Source organism: Osmerus mordax, chromosome 13 (genome assembly GCF_038355195.1).
Source record: "Osmerus mordax isolate fOsmMor3 chromosome 13, fOsmMor3.pri, whole genome shotgun sequence".
Taxonomy (NCBI): Eukaryota; Metazoa; Chordata; class Actinopteri; order Osmeriformes; family Osmeridae; genus Osmerus; species Osmerus mordax.
The window spans coordinates 8,276,739-8,292,250 of record NC_090062.1 but is presented as its reverse complement, the minus strand read 5'-3'; the positions used below and the strand labels follow the sequence as shown (position 1 = coordinate 8,292,250).

At 39.0% G+C, this 15,512-nt stretch overlaps 3 protein-coding genes across 4 annotated transcripts; 1 reads left to right on the top strand and 2 right to left on the bottom strand.

The window, feature by feature from the left end:
* Nucleotides 1-595: 595 nt before the first annotated feature.
* Nucleotides 596-3,963, bottom strand: LOC136955837 (solute carrier family 25 member 44-like). 2 transcript variants are annotated; one of them, XM_067249586.1, is made up of 4 exons: nt 3,772-3,963; nt 2,343-3,011; nt 2,084-2,211; nt 596-1,724 (listed from the first exon to the last, which is right to left on the bottom strand). In XM_067249586.1, exons 2-4 carry the CDS (start codon nt 2,968-2,970, stop codon nt 1,533-1,535), a joined length of 948 nt encoding a protein of 315 aa, XP_067105687.1. In that variant the 5' UTR covers nt 2,971-3,011; nt 3,772-3,963; the 3' UTR covers nt 596-1,532. The 2 variants fall into 2 exon arrangements, with proteins under 2 accessions (XP_067105687.1, XP_067105688.1); XM_067249587.1 differs by having other exon boundaries at nt 2,544-3,011.
* A 682-nt stretch (nt 3,964-4,645) lies between these two features.
* On the top strand, nt 4,646-8,600 carry psma4 (proteasome 20S subunit alpha 4). Its single transcript, XM_067248745.1, has 9 exons — nt 4,646-4,743; nt 5,409-5,437; nt 5,703-5,745; nt 6,031-6,193; nt 6,476-6,553; nt 6,694-6,782; nt 6,948-7,078; nt 7,781-7,904; nt 8,346-8,600. Exons 2-9 carry the CDS (start codon nt 5,435-5,437, stop codon nt 8,498-8,500), a joined length of 786 nt encoding a protein of 261 aa, XP_067104846.1. The 5' UTR covers nt 4,646-4,743; nt 5,409-5,434; the 3' UTR covers nt 8,501-8,600.
* Nucleotides 8,601-9,316: 716 nt separating this feature from the next.
* LOC136955807 (ornithine decarboxylase antizyme 2-like) lies at nt 9,317-12,961 on the bottom strand. Its single transcript, XM_067249543.1, is given in 7 exon segments — nt 9,317-10,231; nt 10,381-10,466; nt 10,690-10,862; nt 11,477-11,557; nt 11,559-11,631; nt 12,737-12,804; nt 12,807-12,961. Coding segments are annotated over 7 exon segments (648 nt in total). The 5' UTR covers nt 12,843-12,961; the 3' UTR covers nt 9,317-10,100.
* Nucleotides 12,962-15,512: the final 2,551 nt, after the last annotated feature.

The window sequence follows — 15,512 nt, the reverse complement described above, 5'->3', positions numbered from 1 at the left end:
TTCAATCCTACATTCGACCAAACCAGCATCATGAGAATTAAGGCAAAAGAGGTGCGCTCAATGGTGTTTTGAGGAACAGTGCTGAATTAAGTGCTAGTGACAGTGTTGCTAGAATGGCAACAGCTCTAGAAATGTATTGGTTTACCAGTTCAGTTTTATTGACCAAAAATTGCAGCCATCCATCACAAATGAAAGAACCCAAATAATGTTTTAAACACTTGTTACACTTGTCTTTTAGTTGGAAACACATTCCAAGAAGTAGTCCACATTCAAGTCAAATTACTCCCTTGCCCAAGTATTTCACAGAGAAAGTTTTCAGAGAGGAGATAATTATGTGAAAATGACCCAGGGCTTTCCCACTCAAAATGGTGTGAGAAAAAGAGAAACATATGTTGGAAATATATATTTGAGGATTGGTCATGAGAAATTTACTTCAGCATAACCACAATATCTGCTACAGCATCAGCTTTGCTAATGCCCAGAGAACAGCAAATGGATCATTTCCATATATGGTTTTGTAGATCCAACCATAAGCTTAAACTATGAATGCATGGAAAGTGTGTTTGTGGAAAAGAATTAGAGATGAACACTGGCGTAATAGATATCCAATGGGTGCGCTGTCCCTTTAAAATGGTCACTCAAATACAATTTCTTTACAAAGACAGTGTCTAAAAATCATAACAATAAATTATTATGGCCTCAATTGTCATTTGATCAATATCAATGACGATATTACAAAAACAACTTAAAAGGGATTTATGTCAAAGACTATATATTTCTAAAAGCCTACAACTGCATTTGAAGCCCAAATGATCAGACTTAATTCACACTGATTGCACTCCAGTGATTTACTGATACAATACACAAAATCACAACTTGTAATTTCTTACACCTGACACACTTCCATTTGACATGGTTTCCTTTACAGAGTAGTTTGCTGGTGATCCAGCATTCTTAAAACCACACTAAGCACCAAACCCAACAAGTCTAGTGTATGGCAATAACATTTTTACTTGACCAATTTTTGGTTGTCAATGCAGTAATGGTAAGTATCAAGTTAAGTATAGAATTTGAGTTTCTAATTCTACTACCAAGTATGGGGGGAGATAAATGGTTACATTGGGCAGCTTCAAGTTTACGTAGATACCGTATAGTTGCATACAAATGTTAAATGTAAGAGATTCTGTTTCACATTTTGGGTAACCATAAAGTAAATGAGCCACTATGGAGTCAAACACAGATTATAATCCAAAATTGAGTTATTACCTCACAGTAATACAACTCTCCACAATTTACTAAAAAGGCAACCGTTCAAAAAAGGCAAAAATAAATGAACTTAATTAAAAGACAAGGAAGCCATAATGAAGGAAGAGAGCAGAGAGATTCTGGCTCATTTCCATTTTGGCCCCTAAACCTTCAATCTGCAACTATTTTAGTTTATCCCGTCCAATCCTTTTATGTATGTGAGACCACCTCTGGATGCAAACCCCAGGGGCCAAAATGGAACTGTGCTGACATCAACAAAATGCCTTCTACCAGTGTCTAGAGTCCACCAGTTCTGGTCGCAAACTCAGTTTCTTTAGGGTCTCATATCCGACCACCATGACGATTGCTGTGGGAGTGGAGGATATGATGCGAGCCGACAGGCCTTTGGTCATCCCCCAGAATCCCTCCTCAACTATCAGCTGCTTCAGCGTCTCAATGACGGAGGTCCTGCCTTCAACCTGTCAAACACACAAAGACTGTAGTCACAAAATTACCATCCAATTAAGCAACATTTGTTTAAGGTATTGGTGTTCAATTTCTGTTAAAGGCTTTAAATGCAAGTAGTTTTACAGTAAAAAACTTTGAAATATATGGAAACTGTTCAATAGTTTTCTCCAATATGCCAGTGTGATGGCAATTGGATAAATGAATCACGCCTGAATTAAGGATGTTATCCATCTTGCTACAGGACGTGGAGCAAACACTGAGACAGACTAGAAGTTGACAACCAACATTTGCTCTTTTGGTGAAAGTGTCAGGTGACAGTGACACCCCTGGACTTGACCGATCATCCTTTTCTTAAAATACTTAATTCTACCTGTACTCTAGCTCTAACCACATCCATAGGGTTGGTGACAGTGGATGCAGTTGCAGCAGCAAGTGGTCCAGCCATGGCTTGCAGAATCAGATGAGGGCAGTCACTGGGTGCCATTTTGGAAAGCTGTTCTGAAAGTCATTGAAAAACTCAGTATGATGAATTTGGGGTAAAATGCTTTAAAAATAATTTTCATAAATATATGTATCTACTAATGGATTATACTGCAACAATGAAAAGACAGTACACCAACTCGTTTTACCTGCATACAAGTGATAAAAAGGCCACCAGACAGCACTATTTGGGATGTAAGTGAGCAGAGAGGCCACATATCCCCTGTAAAAACCGCGAAAGCCATCGGCAGCAAAAATCTGCGCAATTATGTCCCTGGTTTGGCCAAACGTAATTTTGGCCTTTCCACCTTCCACTCTGGGCTTGATCTGGAAGCGAGTCAGGTGCTCACCTTGTCCCTGCATCATAAGCTGCTGAGAAACCACATCAATTGGGACAGTGATGCTCTGGGCGACCAGGGAAGCTGAGCCACCAGCCACTAGTGACTTTATGGTATTGTCATTAGAATATTTGGAAACATACTTCCTGACCAGCTCATAGGTTGTGATGTATGCCTGGCCTGATATTAGCGTGAAGGTATTGACCATGAATCCTCGGTAGAGGCCCCGCACTCCCTCGGAGCGCAAGATCTTAAAGAAGGCATCAAAAGTCCCATTGTAAAGCGACTTGCCCTTTTGCACTTGTAGCCGGGTGCGTATTAGGGTGGCGGGGTATACCGTGGCCCTTATGGACATGGTCATGAACACCCCAAAAGAGTAGAACTTCCTCTTGTCGAGGTCCTCCCATTCGATTATCTGTATGTTCCTCTTCTGTTGCATCCTGCCTCCCAGAGACGCCCCTTCATCAGACTAGCAGCAATCTGATGACAAAAATAAAAATGGTCAGCAACCATTTACTATGCAAGCATCTGCAGTGACTACAGACCTGTGACCATTGGTTTGTTGTTATGCTGGACAGTCAGGTTGTTATACTGGGAGTCAGGTGGATGAGCGGTTAAAGAATCGGGCTAGTAATCAGAATCAGGTCGCTGGTTCGATTCCCGGCCGTGCCGCAAGGCACTTCACCCTACTTGCCTCGGGGAATGTCCCTGTACTTACTGTAAGTCGCTCTGGATAAGAGCATCTGCAAAATGACTAAATGTAATTGGTCAGCTGTTGAACCAAAGATAACTGTCATGAACTGCTGAAAGAGAACTATTATGACCACAGTTGAACCGGTATTACGTTACACTACTCCTAGGCCAGTTGATGGTTTTGATACATTATTCCCATGTCAGTGATCAGTGATTGTTTTGTAACGCTTCTAGCAACATGGTTTACGTGATGCTTTCATTCGCTAACTAGCTAACCTAGCTAGCCCAGGTCACAAAGGACAAAATGTTCTGAAAGCTGACACAAAGTACCAATCATCTAGGAACCTATGCATACAGGGAGTTACTTTTTGACCTAAACTGACAAGCAGAATGTAATCCGACGTTCGAAGCTGTGTGGCTGGTAAGCTATTTATTTTGATCTTCAAGCTAAACATTAGCTTAGCTGATTTAATGGCCTAGCACGGGCTTGCTCGCCGAGCTAGCTGAATGGCTAATGTTAGCCAATGGTCACCCAAGCAAAACTTACCTTGTTGGACAGGTGTTTACAAAAATGGTAAGGTCATTATCAAGAATAATATGTCATAGCTATTACCGCGTGATAAAGCAACAACAAATTTGAAGAGATTCCCCACAGATGTAGCTAAATGTTATGATCTTAATACGTCTAGTTAGCCTAGCTTGTTTGATTGCTGCTAGCTAGTAGTGTTCCTCCCATCAAATGTCATGCTGCTGATCAACCAATTGCTAACGGCGACATCAGGCTCAGCCGACATACAAATGCGGGTGAAAGGTTATCATAAGGTACGTGTCCGGATCATAGACTGTATGGTCCGGATGTAAATGTATACTGACGAATATTATTAAGTTTTATAATATATGTTATTTCTTATGTCTGGATGTACATGCACACTGACTTAATTAACTATTAGGGATTTATAATATATGTTGTTTCGTATTAGTAAGATCTTATTTTGGAACAGACAAGCTAGTTACATGCTGCAAAGACTATTAATTAGACTATGTAACTTCAGAAAGAAAGAACAAAAGGATAAGACAGGTCAGTGCCTGATTAAATGAGAAGGGCAATAAATTAGCCTACAGAAGAGAGTCAATTAAGAGGTTGAGGCATATAAAGATTTTAAAAAGAAGGGAATAACCATATTATGGAAGGGACAAGGGAGAATTCCCACAGGAAGACATCAACATTTTTCGAAAAAAAAAAAAAATGGATTGGCCAGGACACAGATTTATAATGTCAGAGAGGACTTTTTGGTTAAATAAAGGTTATAATAATTGTATTCTTATTCTTGAAAGCATTGAACATTTGCAGGCGTATCCACAAATTCGTCCCTTCCTTTCAGAGGCAGAGCCGACGACAGATGGCGGTACTGTGAAATTCGACAAACAAATCTGCTTCTATTCATCTTCCTTTCTCTACGCCCACAGTGTGTCAGCAACAAACCGCTAGCAAAGCAGACATCAGTCAGAAGAAATCGTTGTAAGTTACATGTTTTTGTTATTTCATTGATAACTTTTATTGAAATGCCTTGTGTAATTTGATTATAGCTAGAGTTAGTTATCTAACCAATAGTTGTAGTCTGTGAAATGTTAGGTTTGTTACCGGTAGCTATATAGCTAGCTAGTAGCATTGTTACAGTAAGCATGCTACTAGTAGCTTCTAGCTGAATTTACTTTCTGTTTCCTTACCTTATGCGAACGACGTTATCGTCCATGATGATTTTGTTATTATGCTAGCTAATAAAGATATAAAGCTAGCTATTAGTTTGCAATCTCATCAGTCAATCCATTTATTTAATTTTTTTGCAGACTGCTTACATATATGTAGCCTACACCTTACAAGTTTGCTGTTAACATTTAGTTTTTGCTCTCGGTTGCTAGCGATTTGAAACATAAAGCTAAAATTGGTAGACTAGTCATTTAGCCGACGCGCTTATCCAGAGCGATAGTCACAGCTAGTCAGCTAGACTAGCTTAGTTTTAGCTTCAAAAAGTTGCCAGGTGTAAAGTGTATTAGATTCAGTGCATCAGTTTTCATGTAACGTTTAAGTAGCACAACATTTGATGATTGACTCCAAGTTGTTCTATGTGCTCAGTACTGTGATACACTTGGTGGCTAAAATATATATATATATATTTTTTACAGGTGTAATTTGCCTTAAAGTTTGCAGAATGGTAAGAGTTGCAATTCTCCATTTTGATATAACACTGCTGTGATCCTTTAAAATAGTCCTCAGGCCCAGAGATGAAAACAGAGACGATCATTTGTCTCCCCAAAAGTTTAAGTATACCTGCTCATGGTATGTAGTATGCAGTGTATTGCTAAGGCAAGGGTGGATTCCTTGGCCAGTTTTTTTTTTCTGCTAGTAGTATCCTATGAAATCTTGGAAGAAAAATGTGGTGCACATGCCATCCTTAACAATGGTCTCTCTCTTCCCAGTCCCGCAGATATGATTCCCGGACGACAATTTTCTCGCCTGAAGGTGTGGGCTTCTGTCTTTATCTTAACCTTACTCTTAACTTATTGTTTGAAACTGTTCTTGCACCGTAATCAAAAACAGAAATATAGAAATTGATAAGAAAAGGGCTACTATGTCTTGGGACACAGTTATCTATTCTTCCTAACATTTCTTAACTGAGCAGTAGCTCGCACCATAACTAAGCCAAGACCTCAATGGTGTTACTTTATTGATCCCTGGGGAGAAATTGATTCAGCTGCATTAGACACAACAACAAAATATACATAATACAAAATATACATTTTACAGGTCGCCTCTATCAGGTGGAGTATGCCATGGAAGCCATTGGTCATGCTGGGACATGTCTGGGGATTCTAGCCGATGACGGCGTGCTGTTGGCAGCAGAGAGGCGTAACATCCACAAGCTGCTCGATGAAGTTTTCTTTTCAGAGAAAATCTACAAGCTCAATGAGTAAGTGGAGTTGTGACGTTCATTGGAAGTGGGTCACCTCTTGTCATTTGACCGAAAGTAATCTATTCATCTGATGTGGCCTGTCTTGATGACGACACATGCTATTTGTGTTGGTATAAAAAGCTTACATTTAAATTAAATCTGTGAAGCCCTTTTTGACATTGCTTGTAGAAAGGGTTATACAAATCAAATGTATTTGATTATAGTTAACTATTTCTTAGATGAGCAGTCTGGCTGATTGCAAAAATTTTAACAATATGTCATCTGCATTTTGTTTTTCAGAGACATGGCTTGCAGTGTAGCTGGTATAACATCAGATGCCAATGTTTTAACCAATGAGCTGAGACTAATTGCACAGAGGTAAGTGTGGTGGTGTAGTTTGATTAACCATCTACCATGCGTGTCCACTCTTCCCTTTCTATACATGGGTTCCAGTATTACCTGAAATAAATGTACTCTTTTCTGGATGATTTCTAATATCTGTAAATTGTTTTGATCAGATATCTACTGCAATACCAGGAGCCAATTCCTTGTGAGCAATTGGTGACGGCCCTGTGTGACATCAAGCAGGCCTACACACAGTTTGGAGGTAATCCATCTAAAGATTAAATGATGGATAGGATAGGTAGCACCCTGTAGCATATGTAGGATGTATATAAATAGCACTTGATACACAAGACATAAAGCATGATGGTAAACTAAACAGCAATTCTGTGTCTTTTTAAAATGTATAATTTGTATGTTTGATTTCCAGGCAAGAGGCCGTTTGGAGTGTCACTGCTGTACATGGGCTGGGACAAACACTATGGCTTCCAGCTGTATCAGAGCGACCCTAGTGGGAACTATGGGGGTTGGAAGGCCACTTGCATTGGCAATAACAGCGCTGTGAGTCTGTCCAAACCATCAATATTGCATGTTTTCCTTGGCATTTTACTGGCAGGTGTGGTACATTTTCAAAGTGAAAATCTTTCTTCAAACCTGCATGTGCTCCATAAAACGGTATTGTAGAGAAACAGTCTCAATGAACTCTGAAATGTAGGCCTGTGTACGGTAAAAAGAAGTATTTGGTGTTCTCCAGTGCCCGTGAAGAACAAAAAGTGTGTGAAGGCATTTAACTCGGTGGATATATGCTAAAAAAAACAAAAGCGGAGTCAGGTGGCTGAGCGGTTAGGGAGTCGGGCTAGTAATCTGAAGGTTACCGGTTCGATTCCCGGCTGTGCATAATGACGTTGTGTCCTTGGGCAAGGCACTTCACCCTACTTGACTTGGTGGGGAATGTCCCTGTACTTACTGTAAGTCGCTCTGGATAAGAGCGTCTGCTAAATGACTAAATGTAAATGTAAAAGCACAAAAGCAAGTGTCTGAGATGGCACTGTCTTGGCAGTAGATGGCGCCATTACACTAGATTTGTTTTTGAAATATTACTGGCATTTTGGAAATTGCGAACAAAAACATTTTTGTACGATAATATGTTGTATGGTAGTGTTGGCGATTTAAGTAGTAAATATTAGTAAAAACTATCCAATAAAAGTGTGACCCTCTGTATCCATTATTTTGAGGTTAAAATGTTGTCTACTGTTGTTTCAGGCTGCAGTGTCCATGCTCAAGCAGGATTTTAAAGAGGGTGAGATGACCCTGTCTTCTGCCCTGGCATTGGCCGTTAAAGTGCTGAACAAAACCATGGACGTCAGCAAGCTCTCAGCAGAGAAAGGTGAGGTTGACATTTCCTAAGCCGTGTCGAATGCCTCGACAAGTGACTAGCATGCGCTACATGGCTGTTGAGGGATGCTATTTTTGCATTCAGAGCACGACTGTTTATGTTTTTGTAACCAGATCTCATGTAAATACGTGGTGATGCCCTTCACCACCACTATGGTGTGCTAGTCCATACCAAGATATAGACCTAGAACAATATACATAGTCCAGGGCTTCCAATGTTTAGATCAAAGTTTGGAATGGTGGTTAGTACATTAACTTGTGTGTTCCATATATACAAATAAAACCCCATCCATAGGAATACAATTAGTCAACACCATCTGGAAACACCATTTTAATTTCATTTGGTCACACAGTGCAACGTGCAAATCCTGAACAACAGCTAGAAATAGTCAATGGGATTATGTGTGACTCATGGATGTTCTGGCCTCTACAGTGGAAATAGCCACACTGACCCGTGAGGATGGCAAGACCAAGATCAAGGTGCTGAAACTGAAAGAAGTTGAGGAGCTCATCAAACGTCATGAGGCAGAGGAAGCAAAGGCAGAGAAGGACAAGAAGGAGAAGGAGCAGAAGGAGAAAGACAAATAAGCACTCGTCAATTGCACAAGTGATAGTAAATTGAAAAATAGATTCATCCACCTCTAACATGTTTAACCTTTGTCTTTTCTTTAATAAAATATGTAAAACACTTTGTTTCATTCCCGGGAGGGTGGTTTTGTTTGTCACCATTGACTACCCAACATTATTTCTATTTATGCTTGGAACTATTGTTCTCTTAAGGATGGTGGTTTTTCCAAACCTGTTCCTTGAACGTGACTCTTCTATAATTTGCCATTCAAGCCCTAGATGTAACCAACCGGAATTGGCTTATTTGCATGTCAATTGTGCTGTCCGGTGTGCTGTAATGGTTTGAAGGGAATCAACAGAATAACAGCTCTCCAGGAACAGAGTTAGGGAGTCCTGTTAGTGAAATCTGCTCCGGGAATATTTTACTAAAGAATTGTGGTTGTCAAAAGATAATTTTCTTGGTAAATGGCAGTATCCTGCCTTAGATGATCATCCCTAAGCTATTTCTGCCACCAACCAACACCTAATGTTATGATGTATTAACATTGTAACAGCGTACTCATAAAGAACAAAGACGAGTCAGAGACAAAATAGGATGTTTATTTGACAATTTACACTACCCTGTGATTACCATTGCATGGGTATGGAATGTAAAATTTTGGATATCTAGCTACATAATGTGCACTTGGTTAAGTAAAAATATGTGCAGCTACAAATTTGCAGAAGGTGGCTAATACATTCTCACACAAATGCCAAATAATTCTCTCACTTCAATGCACAACCATGGAAAAAAAGCTTCGCAAGCATTAACTTGAGTTTCCTACCCTACTGCAGGTCTGACTGAGCAATGGGATGGCTTTCTAATAAACAAACCGCACAAGAAAATCTTTGCATTTGTGAGTGTCTTGAAAAGCTATCATAGATAATTCACTCACTACAGGAATACAGATTCAGCTAATGGCAGCACAGTAATATAACTAATTGAACTGGTTTAAATTATTGAATAAATCTGAGCAAATCTAATGATTAGAAGTAGACATTTTGGATATCAGAAATCCAATAACTGGCTCGCTTGTGCTATACTGTCCTTTATAAACAGTCAAAATCATTCGACTGTCTACTTTAAGACTTGTATTGCAACTACATAAGGTAGAAGGAAAAACTAGTATTTTTAGCACCAAGTGACCCACTTAGAGTTGAAACTGTGACACAGGCAACATAGAAGTCGAAAAAAGACAACCAAATGGATAATCTTCAGTTTTTCTATTCTTGAAGACTGACTAACCAAAAACATCCACCAGTCTGCATTTGAGCTACAGCATTTAGGGCTTTCTTCCAGTTGAAGTGACATGTAGGCTACTATAAAACAAGACAACAGACAAAAAAGGTGATACAGCCTTTCCCAGTAGGCTTAACTAGCTTCCATCACTTCCATCCTTTCTATCCCAGTTACAGATCAGACCTAAGGTAATGAAAGAAGCTATGTAAGACTGTAGGGACAAGGCACTAAATAATTCTGAATAGAGTTAATCTGGAATCAAATATTGCTCCAGTTTCAATCATTGTCATATCTGTCCACAATAAATAATAACAATCCACTGTATCCATCCATGTGTTCAGTTCAGTCTTCATCAGAGCAGGCCGGTGCCATGGAATAGACTAGGAACAGAAGGTCTGCCCTTACGGGCAACAGAGGGTGGCCTGGCTTCACAACTTCAAAGCCCATGTAGTGGAAAGTTCTGGTAAGAACGGCTGGAACACAGACAAAATGGAGTGTCACTGCAATTTCCTGTATATTTTATTATGTATGCCATTATTTTGTACCATGGGTTAAAGTGTTCAGTAAACCATTATTACTAGAGTCTGTTTACTGCAATAAATGTTGATAGAAATGCACATACATCTATCCTCCCTGCTTTTGGAGAACCAAAGAAACACGTGGCTGACTCCCAACTCCTCCTCTGCAAACTCGAGAAGACTGGTTAGACTGAAGAGAGAATAGGAAGGGATGAGTGAATATTAGACTCATCTTCATTTTCATTCCAATCTACGACGCTGTATTTCCTTCTTCAACAGAACTCATACTCAATCATTTTACAGTTTAAAGTTATTTAAATGTAGAGATGCCCTTTTACATTAAGTCTTAGACTTAGAGGATCATAATTACATTCTGACTATAAAAAGCATTTGCATGTCATGTAGGTCCTTACCCTTCTTTACTACCCTCTGGGAGAGTGCCCTCTGGGATTTCCAGGAAGAGGTTATCTGCAGTCACCACCGTCTTCCAGCATGCACTATGGTGCTCGCTCAACCAGTAGTTAAAGTATAGGATGGGAAAGACTCCATGCACAGAAGTCACCTGAGTCACCGTCAACCTACCATCCTGAAGAAAGTCCCAATTTATTACCCACAAATATGATTCATTATTGGTAACATCCTTTTTATTATGTTTTATATTCTTTCTATTCAACTAGGCACGTCAAATTAGCTCATCCACCTTTGCACACTCTGAGATGATGGGATTGCCAATATTCTTAATCTTTTCTAAACAATGATGATTGATGATGATCATTTGATAAATGTTCCACTTCAGAGACAAATCGCATTGAATCAATTATTCTGAGCCAATTATCCTACTTGAGGTCTCTTGTTTAGTTACTCTTCTCTCTTACCCAGTCAGCCATGTTTTACATCACAATTCCCGTGCTTCAAAGCTGTCTGAGGGTGCCAATCAAGTAATGGAATGCTAAACCTTGGATTTATATAATGTGGTTTAGTTTCTTTCTAGGCCAGATTATCTTGAATGCCAGATATAGTGACCCATATTCCCCAATACACAACTATTTGACTCCATTTTCATGTAATTGGTCTTATAAGCATTAATTTGTAATGGAATTGTATTTTAACATTCACCCAACTTATGGGTTTTCTTGACCAAATTGTTTTAAATAAAATGTTACACCAAGCTATAAAAAAGACACAAGTAAAGAAATGTACATTGTGGAGGAACTTTTGGAGAGGAGGATCCCTTCCAGTCCCTCTCCCACCCGGGATCTTCAGCTGTGGGTGAGGGACATCAGGAGCACCACAGAGGCCCCGGGGCCTCTTCTTTGGGGAAGCAAATATTGGCCTTAAGCAACAACGCCACAGGGCTGGAATGACATTAAAGAGATGTTACTGGTAAGATGTACAGTCATTGTTTGATTTATCCAATAACTGATTTTGATTTAGGACGATTTGTTTATCAAATATGTAATATAAAACACAGCATGTTTCTTTTCATGGTATGGTTCCCAACCATGGCTTTTCAATAACCATGGTTGGGAAACATGCATCCTAAGATTATACAAAACTTCCACGGAACGGAGAAGACCCAAATACTTAAATTATTTCTCAAATTTTTATAATTTACATCGCGCAGAGTGAGTGGGGGATTTTTCCACTGTCAAGCAAGAGCGGTTTTGAAGTGTCTTATATAACGTCCTCTTGGGAGCATTCGCATAGAGCAGCGGTTGTGTAACAGAGAGAGATCGGGTGGCAGAGATTGTGCTGAGACATGAATTCTCCTATGACCTTTCTCTGCGCAAGACTAGTCTTATAATTGTGTGGGGTAGATTTTCGTGAGAAACGGGATATTTTGGACAGTGACTTTGACTTAATAAAGTGGTTGGCTTTTCTTAAAAATTGCTTACATGTCTTTATTGACATTGAGTCTGAGAGGTGTGTTTATGTTCTATTATTATTGTATAATTTGTTTTGTCCTATCTCCACTGTTTGTAAATCATGTGAAGCCATTCAAATGCAAGAAATTGATAAGCTAAGTTAAAGTTCAATGCATTCAACTATTTGCTTTTAAAATAAGACACTTTTTTTAATATTCCATTTTATATTCAATTTCTATTTGTTTTACAACATAAGGTATAATAAACAACATAACATCAACCATATGTTGAACATATATAACAAATAGGCTATTCTTGTCGGGCAGATTTTGGAGCCTTATTGGAGCTATTATAGATAATATAGGTTAACTGTAATAGCTACTGTAATATATCATATAGGCCGATATTATATTAGTATACCTCAACGTCCATTAGGCCAACCAATTCATCGTTTTAAAATGGTGTTGACAATATGAACTTTAGCAAATCAAACAGTTCTGGTAGCATTAATGGTGAATTCTACTATCAATAGGAAGTTTTGGTGATACCTGTTCAACACGTCTAAGACATCCATTTGTGGTCTGCAAAGTCTTACCTTTCCTCAGTATCCAGCATTATTTTCAGAGAATGAACAGCAATGTCCCTACAACCGAAACAATAGCCTAACTATTTAGCAAAAGTTCGACAGAAAAATTCACCATCCGTGAGGTGCACACGATGTGCACACAATGACGTATCTTTCAGACAAGTGCAGGAGAGGAGAAAGGGCTATAGGGAGAGGATAGACAGCGTTAAATCCAGAACATACAGCCACAACAGTATGTGCCTGGTCTCTGGTCTATTTAAATCGTTCATGCTTACTTTGAGGCGCATGCGTTAACACGTCATTATCGCTGGACGTTGTTTTTCCGATCACCAAATTATACAGTAACAAATGTCCCCTAAAATCTATTATTAGCATTACAGCATTTTTATCACTTGTAAGTACCGTAGCGTACCGTACCGTAGCGGCTATGTTTAGATACGAGAATTTTCTTCTGCCATGTACTGTTATGTGTGTAGCACAGATTTTAACTGCGGAGACCTCACCCGTGGAACGCTTCAGACTCTTCCAAAGACAGTTGAAGAAGTCCCTCATTCTCTATGGGATCAAATAAGGGCCAAATATATTTCGCTGTACGATATGACGATCTGTAGAAAATGTTTGCATCAGTAAATTCAGTAAATTGCGTCTGTAAAAATGTTTTGGTAAAAAACACACACACAAATTATGTTTACAGATACAAAACCTTTTAGAAATGCAAAAAATATTTCTACAGATGCAAATGAATAAATAAATCCAGATGCAAAACTTTTTTACAAATGCTAAATATATTTGACGGATGTCAGTGTGGAAAGGTTACTGCAGATCTTGGCTTAGGGGATGACCATGTAACAACTAAGTCTTAAGAATGTTGTGGTGGTGTGAGTAGGCTACAGGCAATGGATTTAATTAGTGGTTTTATTCTCCATTCTTGTATTCCGTCTATGGCATTATATGTCTATTTATTTTGTTAATCCTTTCCATTTATCTCTCACTTTTCTTTTTTTCCGTTACGTTGATATACCCTGACATTGACTCACTGACCAGTAGGTGGCGGTATGTACCTTCTCCTCAGCTGGCTGTGCTCGGCTAATTAAATCAAAGTAATAACTTTCCTTAGGTATCCCAATTTGAACTGAAAATGCCTAGTTCTTCGTAATTATTGTCTTGTTTGGACGGTTGTTTATATTTTAGTTTATTGTTATGAATTTTATTATTGTGTGTGTGTCGTTTATAACAAACAACCTTACGTTTTGTTGCAGGCACAAATACACTATTGTACTGTAAGATAAGTAGTAGATACTCATCTTTCATTCATTATTTTACAGTGATCATAATGTGTAATACGTTTCATCTATACCCCTGTGTCTTACACTGAGAACACAGGGACAACATATTTCCCTGGAGCAAGGCCGTAGCCATGGAGTCAACATCGGGGGGGACTAATTAAATTTTTTTATGATCATTTCAGACAGCGTGCGTGGTTGCCTGTCGTAGCGTAGCACATTTATATTTTTATATCAATAATATATATGGGGGGGAGGGATGTGTGTCCCCCCCATATATATTATGATTAGGGCCTTGCCCTGGAGGCCTGAAGAAAGTGGTTCACCACCCTGTATATTACAGTCTGGCCATTTATAAAGCACTACAGTGATGCTGGTGATTTATGTTACTGTGATCAATATGTATAACAAGTTTCCTCTATAAATCAGTCTTTTACACTTAAAACACAGGGGAAATATATTTCCCTGGAGGCCTGAAGAAAGTGGTCCCCCCCTGTATATTACAGTCTGGACATGTATAAAGCACTACAGTGATGTTGGTGATGTATGTTACTATGATCATTATGTATAACAAGTTTAATCTATACACCAGTCTTTTACACTGGGAACAGGGGGAACAGATTTCCCCGGAGGCGCGAGGAAAGTGGTTCCCCCCCCTGTATATTACAGCCTGATGATTTTGGACGCAAAACAGTGATGCTGGTGGTACACACTATATTACTAGTGTGTGTCTAGTGTCACTAGATGGATTAGCACTAGCTGTTACAGACTGTGAAAACAGGGACTGACTAACGATTGATTGCAATACAACTTACTATACTACTGTATTTTAGTGCAAATTAACTAACCAACATCAATAAATGTACCTTATGCTCATGGAAAGTAGGTAGAGTACACAATTAGCTAACACACGCGATAAATCACATTCAGCTCAACCAAGCAACAAGAGGAAACATGATGATTTTGCGCATGCGCTAGAAAGGGGGAACAGGGGAACTGAATTCTCCAGAACAACAGCAGGAAATGGTTAATCTTTTTGGAGGGGTGTTGAGTTGACAGACAGTAGAATGTAATTAATGACTTATTAAGTGATCTGACAGCCCACCTTTTTATCTTATCACCTCAAGTGGAATGTCTGAGCATTGGTGGGAGCTTCAGATGGTGCACATAAGACAGAAATGGCAAGGGAGGGGAGAAATTACAACATTAATGTGTCATAGAAAAGGGGTCACAAACAGAATACAAATAATATAGTTAAAGTGCACATAGACTAGTTTGTCAATCATGAAGCCTTCTACTAATTATTCACTACTTTATGGAATGGTTTTGGTGGTAATTTTTAATAGTTTTAAGCATAACAATCTGTCTACCAACATTATGGTTTTAGAGTTTTGTATGTTTTGCCACTTGATGGTGCTGTGCAGCAACTCTGATAATTTAATGGACTGTGGACTCTTGTGTCCATCCTATGGTATTGTGGTTGTATCTGCTTTTTAACAAAT

Excerpts from the sequence above, each read along its gene's own strand:
- LOC136955837 (XM_067249586.1), bottom strand. The coding sequence starts at position 2,970 with ATGCAACAGAAGAGGAACATACAGATAATCGAATGGGAGGACCTCGAC. Across the intron at positions 2,212-2,342 it reads TTTTTATCACTTGTATGCAG|AACAGCTTTCCAAAATGGCA; the intron begins GTAAAACGAGTT and ends AATGACTTTCAG. Across the intron at positions 1,725-2,083 it reads TGGTTAGAGCTAGAGTACAG|GTTGAAGGCAGGACCTCCGT; the intron begins GTAGAATTAAGT and ends TGTGTTTGACAG.
- psma4 (XM_067248745.1), top strand. Across the intron at positions 5,746-6,030 it reads GACAATTTTCTCGCCTGAAG|GTCGCCTCTATCAGGTGGAG; the intron begins GTGTGGGCTTCT and ends TACATTTTACAG. Across the intron at positions 7,079-7,780 it reads GCATTGGCAATAACAGCGCT|GCTGCAGTGTCCATGCTCAA; the intron begins GTGAGTCTGTCC and ends CTGTTGTTTCAG.